This window comes from Cygnus olor, chromosome 1, assembly GCF_009769625.2.
Source record: "Cygnus olor isolate bCygOlo1 chromosome 1, bCygOlo1.pri.v2, whole genome shotgun sequence".
Lineage (NCBI taxonomy): Eukaryota > Metazoa > Chordata > Aves > Anseriformes > Anatidae > Cygnus > Cygnus olor.
In genome coordinates this window covers 2,033,095-2,043,499 of record NC_049169.1, presented here as the reverse complement: position 1 = coordinate 2,043,499, position 10,405 = coordinate 2,033,095, and the positions used below count along the sequence as shown (strand labels likewise).

General features: G+C 40.4%; 1 protein-coding gene across 3 annotated transcripts in view; it reads left to right on the top strand.

The window, feature by feature from the left end:
• Nucleotides 1-1,124: 1,124 nt before the first annotated feature.
• LRGUK (leucine rich repeats and guanylate kinase domain containing) overlaps nucleotides 1,125-10,405 on the top strand; it is a 50,120-nt gene continuing 40,839 nt past the window's right edge. For 2 of the 3 annotated variants that reach the window (XM_040546002.1, XM_040546019.1), the window contains exons 1-6: nucleotides 1,125-1,414; nucleotides 2,545-2,652; nucleotides 3,317-3,398; nucleotides 4,453-4,553; nucleotides 5,319-5,400; nucleotides 8,752-8,876. In XM_040546002.1, coding sequence (XP_040401936.1) covers nucleotides 1,241-1,414; nucleotides 2,545-2,652; nucleotides 3,317-3,398; nucleotides 4,453-4,553; nucleotides 5,319-5,400; nucleotides 8,752-8,876 — 672 coding nt within the window. In that variant the 5' untranslated portion in view covers nucleotides 1,125-1,240. Of the gene's footprint in view, nucleotides 1,415-2,544; nucleotides 2,653-3,316; nucleotides 3,399-4,452; nucleotides 4,554-5,318; nucleotides 5,412-8,751; nucleotides 8,877-10,405 lie in introns of all 3 variants that reach the window. The other variant, XM_040546012.1, reaches the window with a different exon arrangement.

Sequence of the window (10,405 nt, the reverse complement as noted above, 5' to 3'; positions counted from 1 at the left end):
CTTTGCTGCCCTCCCCTGAGCACAGTCCTAGCCATGCCCCATCTGGAAAGGAGCCATTTCAGGACAGTTGCTGTACCCAGAGGGCTCTGGGAGGAGGCACAAGGCGCTTAGTGGAAAAGGAGTAAATCTCATTAAGGGTTTTAACATTTATGGCTAGTGAGATAATGAAGGAAGGTAATTTGGGGTAGCTTTATTGCAGTTATCATAATGTTTCCCTGAAGCACAGAGATAAAAGTCAGTGGATGGTGTCCATACGGAGTTTTTATGTCCTTTTTTTCCTTTTTTTTTTTTTTTTTTTTTTTTAAAGCAAGAACTGATGCAATCGAAGATGGGTGTCCTTTTATGAACACAGGTGGAGAAGGCAGTTATGTGACACTGAAAAACAAAATTACAAGACTCTCAAGGCTCAGCTGGCTGTCCTGACCCACATTGGAGACCCATTGCAATCAGCAGGAATCTGCAGTCTCCAACATTAAATTATTTTACCATGAGGAGCTGTGCTTTCCTCGTGTTTATCTCACAGAGACCTGTATTTGCAGACATCCTGAGAGATTTCTCTTCCTCCCCTCCTTTTCTTTATAGGGTTACTTTCTCCTTTTACCCTGTTTTGCGGCATAAAAACACTCAGTAGATGACAGACTAGGAACTGAGGAGGAATGAAATGGGAAAACAAGTAACTTTTTCTTTGAACTGGAAGTCAGGACCACTGTGGCAACATCCAACCATGCTGGACACTCTATTATTTATTCTTGTTACAGTGCAGTGAGCAAAGCTGCCATCTCAACAAAGCCCCTTTTGGCCTGGGGCTTTGTGGGTGGGTAACAGTGCCCTGAATATTATTTGTCTGACAGTAGTGATGTTGTGTCTTGATCTGCAGCAAACAAACAGAGGCGCTGTCCTGGTGTGGAAGAGTGAGGAAGGAGAGAGCAGGACAGGCGCTGTGTGAGGAGGGCTGAAGAGAGTGCCTGTGAGGCGGACTACAACTCCCAAAATGCCCCGCAGCCTGACTGATAGGGTGAGGCAGGCGTAGAGAACTACAACTCCCAGCGTGCACCGCGGCGCCAGCCGCTTTCTTATTGGCTGGCTGTCCCTCAGGCGGGAGCGGCCGTTCTCCCGTCTCCTTGACAACGGTCAAGCAAACAAGATGGCGGCGGCCGGGGCGTGGGGGTGACGGGGCGGGCCGGGGGGCGAAGCGCTGCTAACGGAGCCTTCTCCGCGTCCCCCGTCCTTCTCTCAGCTCATGGTGGGGGACAAGGAGAAGCGGGGAGAGGACGGCCTCGGGGAGCTGCCCCTTTCCTCTCAAGAGCCCTCCCACCCCTCAAAGGGGGTCCCCCAGGGGCCCGGCCTGCTGCAGCGCAGCTCCCCTCACCGGGAGGAGGACGACGATGAGGAAGAGGAGGCGCGGCCCGCAGAGGTTCTGCTCGGCGCTCTGCAGCTATTTGGGGAGGGGTGTGCACACGGAGGGAATGTTCTTCCCCTCCCTCATCGCTCAGCGTAGTTGGGGAAAAGAGGGGGAGGCGGTGGGGGCACAAGGTTTCAATTTCTCACCGCCCCAAAAAGTGAGTTTGGTGTTTTCATCACTTTTGCCTTTTTTTTAAGGGTCCCTTCAATCCCAGCTGTGTCCAGGATAGTTCTGGATTGCCTTATTCTTTTCCTTATCCTGTAAAGACTAAGGCTAAACTAACATATGCATCACCAAATTAACCCCCTTTCCTTTGTATGTGCTCAGTCCCAGGATGCAGTAAGTCCCAAGCAAATTTGTTTTGCCTTCTCTACTGGGCTCTAAAGTGTCTGCTGCCACTGCATTATCACCTCATATTTTTACCTAGTGGAAATATCTCTGTAGTCTCCATTGCTATGACATGGAGGTGTTATAATTTAGATGATTACCATTTGAAACATTATTTATCCTGGTCCCTAGATTAGCAATAGTTTTGTGACTTCTCCCGGCTCCTAGAAATTTCACAAGCCATTGGCTTGTTTTCTCATTAAATCTACGCAGTGGTTCATTAGTGCCATCTGTCAAGTAGCCTCTTTGGCAAAGACCGCTCTCTGAAGCGCTAGCTGCTCATGCTGAACAAATTTAAAGGGCCTCCAATAACGTATGTATTGGGGTACAACGCTGGGGTTGTGTTAGTGCTGATTTGCTGAGATGTTAACATCCATAATCAGCGTGAGTTTCAAGGCTCAACATCTCTAAAAGCAGGTCCTGCTTAATGCTGTGCATGTAAACCAGGAGGTTAAAAAAAATACCAACAAAAAATGTTGAAAAGATTGACTGTGAGTGTTTTTCAGTGTCTAGAGGTAGTACATAACGTGTTTCTCTTTATCAGTTTTGAGGGCTCTATTCACAAGTCTTCCTAATGTGTAGTGCCTTAACAAGGTGATGGAGCACTGAAAGCAGCGCTTGATTGAGGTCTTCTATTAAACTCTGTTCCCAGTTGCATCCCAAGCAGCTCCTAGATTCTATAGAGTGGAATTTTATTTCATAAGCCTCCTCTAAATCCATGTCTCTCCCTTCCTCTCCTTGCTGGTATGTTATAGGATCAGCTGGAAAGAGTGTTGGATGAAGACACTGTGGCTGAGGGTCTCCACAAGCTGGGGCGCTCGGCCTCTGGTACTGAATACGTTTATCTTAATTTGTCACTTTCAGTAAGTATAAGCAAAGAACATCATTGTAAAGTGCTTTTCTGCTTAAAGAGGTATCCCTTGGCACAACAAATAGTTGTTCTGGTTAAATAATATTAATAAAATAAACAAATAAATCAGATTTTTGGTCTCTACCCGTTAATGCTATCTCATGTACACGGGACATTTGACAAGGCACAGCATAGCTCCTGCTGACAGCTGCTATATCACTACTGTTCTTTTCACTTTGTAGCAGTAGTAAGATTTTTCCATACCCAATCTTTAGGTTTGGAAATGCATCTTCCTGCGTTAGTCAGCTAGGGAAAAAATAGAGGGACATGCTTAACATCTAAGAATGCTGCATTCGGTGTCTTCTGGTCAGAAGGTTAAAACGGTTGTGTCTTCTTAAATATTTCTTGCTGCAGGCCCTGATTTTCTGGCATTTTTCCTGGCTACAGCTCTCTCTCGTGGTTGTGTTTTAAAGTCTTGTGACATCTTTTGCATTCGTGGCTGGTCTACAGGCCCAACATAACTTTCAGTATATGTCATCCAGCTCTGACAGATCCAGCTGGAGGGACCTTGTGGCACCTCTTCAACGTCTCCTGATCGTGCATCTCCCAGGAGATCTGGGAGAGCAGGGTGAGATATTACAGCTAGTTATTAAAATCTCTCTGCATTATTTTTCCAGGGTCGTGAGTTAAGTGACATTAACATTCTCTCCAGATACGTTCACCTACAGAAGTTGGAACTTTCATATAATAAAATTAATGGTATGTAGTAGATGCACTAGTAAACTCTTGGGTTGTGAAATCATTTAAGATGAGAAGTGCAGCGTACCATGTAGGCTTAATATCACAAAGCCTGGTCTACAATTTAATGGCATAACTACTCTGGCTCTACAGACTGAGGCAATGGCTAGATCTTCTTGAGAATGATGCATGGACTGTTCAGACAGCTGCACCAGCATATGCTGATCAGCGGGAACAGGGAGATTGTTGTCCAGTTTATTATCCAAAACTAAAATGCAAGCAAGCATGTCAATATGAGATTAAGGTTGACAACATGGAAGTGTCATAATATGTAAAATTATGACTGGTACAGTCTTGCAAGCCTTGAGCTTTCCTTCCTCAACGTTTTCCATTGATGGCAAAATGTAACAAATTGTACCCTGAGTTTAGAAAGGTAACTAGCAGAGACTGAAGTTAAATCCATCCTTTTCTACTCCTTTCCTCTCCCTTGTACCCCCGACTCTTTTTAATATATTTTTTTTTAATTTAACTTGATAAGGAATGAGCTGTGATGGCAGCCTGTTACGTTATTCCTTTCAAGTTCATTTTACTTGAGGTGTGAGAGTCTGGTCATAGCAGCACTTTTGTACGGTCCACATCTCCGTGCTCATTTTATTAACAGTTTGTCTGTGAAGGTTAGGTCTGAATAGAGCAGGGATTTTTCCTTACGAGTAGTTGTTTAGTCTTCAGGCGTGACTCAAATACTTTTCTCCAATAATTAATAAGTTAGAATGGAGATAGTATCTGTGTCACTTTAAAGGGAACTAGAGTGCAAAACTAAATAGACAAATCAGTTAACATAATGGAAATTTAATGTAGGATTTGAATGTTTATTCTTCATGTTTTAGTAACCATCTTTCTTCTAGTGCAGGGTAATAATATACCTCACTTCTGCATTTCAAACACTGCTTTCTAAAGGTGTAATCACAAGTTGATTTCTGATTGCTTTTTGCCATAATTATCACATCTTGACATGATGATCTCTGCATTTACCTATGCATTCATGTAAAGGATTTGGCATTTGTTTTGTTATTAGATCTTTCTTGTATCAGTCAGATGCCTTACTTACTACAACTGAATGCTTCCAACAATGAACTGACTACATATTTCGGTTTTAAGCCACCAAAAAATCTCAAGGTAAGTTGAAAAAAAAAATGTTAAAGGTTTAAATTCAAAATTAGTTTCTAAATCAAATTTAGATGTTAGATGTTAGTGTGCAAAAGCAGAGTTTTAACCTTTCTTTCTTTTTTTCTTTCTTTCTTTGTCAGAGTTTTTCCAAATGTTTAGGTATTTTTATTATTTATTTTTTTCTTGTTATTATCATTTTTATTTCAGTCTTTTATTTTCTTTCACATTCTGAATCCCAGCATGCCCTGGGAAGGTGCATTGTGCAGCTGACTGTTCTAGGCAGGGCTAATCTTAGCCAGAGTTTTTTCCTTGCTTGCCAAATTCATCAGACTTTTAGTGGGATCAGTTCCTGCTTTTCAAACTGACTGGTGCCAATTGCTAACGTGAAACGTAATTAAAGTGTAGCTTTATGCTATTCTTCTCTTTGCTGTTGTTTTTTTTGTAGCCCGCATTGGGTTATAAAGAGCAGGATGTTATTTTGAAATATAGTCTTTGTATATTTCTGTCTTCTCCATCATTTTTTTAATATGTACACATAACTGCAGGACCATTAACAATAATGTTGTCGAAAGATAGCACAATTTTGGAAGTTCCCAAAGTTTGAATTCTGTGTCAGAAAAAAGAGCCTTTCTGTTTACTTTCCAACATTAATATTAATGTTCCTCTTATTTCCACACCCTTGATCACAAGTCTAATGTGACAGCCATTTAGTTTCACAAGACAGCTGTAAGTGCTGAAGAAAAAAAGTAACTTTCTGTCTCCTTTTCTCCTCAGGAGGTAGATTTTTCATACAATCAAATACCTAAAATGCAGGATTTGTCAGCATACGAGGCACTTACTAAACTCTTGCTGGACTGTATCCTTTGTGTAAGAAAAGTTTCTTGTTTGTTTTTTGAACAACTTTTTGCTTCAAATAGATACCTGTGTTATTTGTTGTTTTTTTTTTTATCTTAATGTCAGGTTTTCCTTGAGAAGTGAGTTTAAACATGGTGATGAAACTGATATCCATTTACTTAAGCACGCGTGGTGTTAAAGGTGCTCGTGTACATAAAGTCTTAGTCTGCCAGAGAAACACAGAAAACCCTCTGCTTTGGGTCATGTAAAACTGAGAATGTGACATGTCACACTGTCTTTGCATAGCAGAGATAATAAATAATCCCGGTATTTTTTATAGAAGAAAGGTTAATAGTAAATCAGCTTGGAACACTAAGCTCCCTTAAATGAAAAAGGTGCGTGTTGTTTAATCTTAGGCCCTCAGTAATTACCTGTGTCTAAAGAGGCTTGGTGGAGAACAAGGCTGTTTAACGACAGTGAAGAGAATCTAGGTTAAAGGAAACTTGAGTTTCTTGCTTGCACACAGAGGGATGGTGCTCTGCTGCACGTCTTCCACTCGGTCACCACAGGACCTATTTTGTGGGGTTAGAAACGCTGTTCTGACAGAAATCAGATAAGCACGAACGTGCAGATGAAGTTTCTTCATCGCCTCTTTTTCTAAGGCCGTCCACGGTGCTCTTAGTCTGCCTGCCTGTAGATTTTCCTAGGCTTTTCTTCTGGAAGGTCTTCTGGAGCTTCACATTGACGTGCTGCCTTACTTACAATTGCTTCCTGAAGGCTTGCGACCCTTCTCTCTTTGCTTCATAAATTGCATCTTGATTTTCTGCTCTCTGAAAAGGAGAAGACAGCAGGCTGTTGCGTTTTTTTTTTTTTTTTCTGTCTCGTTCTTGAAGTAGCCCATTACCAAACGATATTAATACAATGTCTTTTTCATGTAGGAACAGATAAAGCATTTGCAGGGTGTCCAGGTTACATTATTCACATGCTTTAAAAGGTGTGCAGGTGACGTGATTCTTGTCAGGAAATGGCATTGAGACACTATTCCTTTGCAATTCTAATTTTCTGTCTCGGAGCAAAAACCATATGACAAAATGAAAAAGAAAAAAAGATCAGAGATTTGTATTGTGGATCAGAATCTCTATTTCTTCACTTGGTTTGAATGCAGCAGTGTGCTGCCTTCAATTTCTTCATTTGCACTGATGCCAATGTAATGGGGAGAAAATTTGTTTCACGCATACAATTGCAATGGGATCCTCTGAAACAGACAAGAAAGAGTGCAGAATTTAGGACAGTAAAGTGGCACTGTTCCTAACCCATGTCAAGCACTCCTCACGGAAGACATGGCAGACAAAACAAGCTGTTCTTTGTAATCCATAAATAAATAAATAAATAAATATCATGCACTAGTGGAAATGTTTGGCATGTATTTCCTCATTTACAGTAACTAAGCATTTCTTACCATATTTAAATTAATTACAATGCAGATGGTAAGGTCATTGCAACTTTCTTTCTGACAGGTGCTCATACAAGCACACCTGACAAGATTATAAATGAGTTTTCAAGGAGGTGGCTGCCCAAACCAGAGAGGGAGACAGCTTGGGCAATAATAGCTTACAAGGCATTATAGTGGGCTGTTAGAAGAATAAAACTGATTATATTCATTCTTAGTGCTGGGCAATTTGCTGCCTCATATTGATGCTTGTGGCTTAAAGCTCTTTGTCTCACAACAGGCTGGTGCTTGTGTTTACTGGCAGTAAATGATTTGTTGATCTCATTCATACTGACCCAAATTCATTGCTCACCCAAATTTTTCCTCGTCAGTTGAAAGAGGAGCAGTCCCATTCTGCGTGCAGATCGATGAATATCTGTCAACTATCAATGCCTGTGGATGGCTTTGGTTTCTTTCCTAAATGTTGGAGACAGCCTGGAGTGAGGTCCTTTGAAAAGATAAATCTCTGTTACCAGCTCATTTCTCCACCTCTCCTTTCCCATCTCAGCTTGTGAGTATAGAACATAGAGGAAGAGTGTAATTAAGTTCCAATGTAAGAAGGCAGTTAGGAAAAAAGAGTTAGGTCACAGTTATTAAAGTGGATTATACTGGCCCTGTCTAAGCTTACATTTCATTTAGATTTCCGATATCTTTCAGACTGAAGGAAGAAAATCCAGATAAGTTGTCCACTGCCTGATAAGAAACATGAATGAGAACTCGTCCCTTTTTGCAGGCAGAGTTCATTATCTCAAGTCAATTAAAAATGTTTTCTTCTGTGATTGCCTGAAGGCATTTCTCTGTCCCCTGCATGTTCTGGCTATTGTTCTCAGTTATATTTCTTGTTTTTTTATATATAACTAGTTCAGTTTTGGTCTCTTACAATAGGAGTACAATTCTTATTGCCTAACTTCAGTCACCAAACAATTAAGTGCCTGATGTGAGTTGTCTGAGTTCAGCAGAGAAGGATGTACAGCTACCTCTGTAGTTCATCCTGTTCTAAGAGCACTGTGAGATTGTCCTCAAATGAAATACGTTTTTTTGTTTTATTTTGTTTTTTTAAGTAATCTGCAAAGTTAAAGCTGACCATGTTAAAGGTAACTTTGAGAGAAACCCTACTGACTTTTACTACTGCTTTTGATTCTATTGTTAATTTAAAACACGTTTTCCCCTTTCAGTACAGGCAGCCAGTATAGGACCAGTATAACTTAGCGTGAAATAGCCCCACCAAGTACAAACATCCATTATTACTTGGATAATTTGTGTACGATGGTTGGATGTCAAGGTCAGTTTGAAGCCATACTGAGTTAAGTACTTTGCAAACTTAAAAAGGCCAAGCCCTCCTCTGATGGCTCACCCATCTGCCTGTACACAGCTGGCTTACAAGGACCCAGTTGGTCCTTGCAACTTGGCCTTACAAGGTCAACTTGGCCTTACAAGGCCCAGTTGAAGTAAAAGACGTAAAGACTCTTTTGTTTTACCTGCACATGTGCATCTGATGAGAAGACCAGTGATTTACAGTGTTGCTTTACAAGGTGCTGACAGAAGTTCCTTCCCCCGTTATGCCAGGCTGTGCTACAGACCAGGTCACAGAAACTATCCGAGTTGGAAGACCCACCAAAAAGGAGGGGAGGATATTTCTGGTTGGATCAGTGAAGTCAGTCACCCTGCAGCCCCACGGGAAGCTGCGTCACGCAGACAGAAAGGCAGTGTGCTTCAGAGTAGGGCTGGGTATGAGCAGCTGGGGTCTGAAACGCTTTAGCGTGAAGTATTCAATGTCTGGCTCCCCATACCGTGAACTTCAGCCGCACCGTCTAACTAGCTGCTAACTAGCTCAAAGATTTTTGCATCCAGTTATTTTCCTTGAATTCCAAACCCTCTGTATAGTTAACAACATAGCAGAGATAAAAGGACTGGAGAAGTGTCATAGCCTGACTCATCTTAGTTTGTCACACAACAGACTCGCTGCAATCGGTGGCCTTGAGAATTTGCCTCTCAAAATACTCAATCTGGTAAGAAAGTATTTCTTGTTGTTTTCCTGCCAGTCTTTTATCAGTATATTAATGCCTTAATAAATGTGAAGGCAATTACATAACAAATTTTCAATATGGGACATTTTTTTTTATTAATACAGAATTAAAGGATGATATGGGTTAGAATGGAGCATTGAGGGTCATCTGATATCTAGGGTGTATCTGTTGACATACAACATTGCTAAGGTGTATTTCTAGATTTTAAGTGGCAGTTATCTCATCTGGCTTCAGATTTTTTCAGTGTAGACCACTGCATTTGAGCTCGTTGTTCTCTGCCACCTCAAAAGTCAGTGGAGAGAAATGGACGCTTAAAGTACTCCGCTATTCTGATCCAACTGCTGACATCAACGTTAACACAAGATGCATCAGGCCTTGGAAGTGGCTGTGTCTCTCTTGGTTATGAAGATTGCTGAGGATAACTAGCTCAGTATAGACCTCTATTTGTCAATGCCTACACTTGTTTGTGTGCATCTTGCTCTTTTATGGGCCTTGGGAAGGCATTTATCAGTGTTCCTCAGTTCCATGTTAGTAAAACATCCTTAATGATACCAGCCCTTTCTTCTAAATCATTTCAAGTTACTTAATAGGAAGGGCTATCAGTATAGAGGTTGCAGAGTACCACAGGCAAGAACTACTTTTAATGCAGTTGAGTTGCCATAAAAATACAAGTCCACATCTCAATAGGTTTTACTTTATAACAGTAATTTAAAAATATTTAAGTGGAGTTTGAAGCTGAGGATGAAAAAGCTATACATAGAAATATGTTCATATTTGCTACATTAGTGTTAAGCACCTACATAAATATTTTAGGTAAAGTGAATGAATCCCTTATTCAAGAATAGAAGTGTTCTGTTTTAATCCTTTTAAAATTTTAAAGGTTTTTTTTTCTGTGCTGTAGTAATTGATGTAGGAGGGCATAAGTAAGGTCTGTGCCCATCAATGCCTGATTGTCCCTTGTAGTTCTTACCAGTTTGATATTCTGTAAAGGTATTCACATTTAAAAGTGGGCAGTAGTATGTTTTAAATAATATATTCCAAAAGTGTTCAGCAGCATATTTTTAATACTTTTATATTTCAGCTACCTAATGACTTCAGTGGGAATGAAACTGATTATTTTTTTTTCTTATTTTTGGTGAATAAGATTAACTCAGATTGGCAAAATCATGTCTGAAAGTTCTGAGATGAACTCTAAGAGTATGAAAATCTAAGTTGACAGGAAGATCTTTTCTCTAAATACTTTCTTCAGTAGAACTAAAGGAGCCCACTTAACCATTGTGCTCCTTGATTTCCTCATCTGTTAAAAGGCCTAATAATAATTCTGTTAGTAATGGTTATCTGCTTTGTAAAATGCTTTGGAGATCGTGTTAACAGCTAAGGCTTATTAATATGAACATGTTCTTCAGTTTTGGTTCTTACATGCTGATATGATTATTTATCCAACTGCTTGTCTTTTTTAATTAGCAAAGTAGATAGTCATGTGGAAATTATGTAAATAGACAGATTTTAGC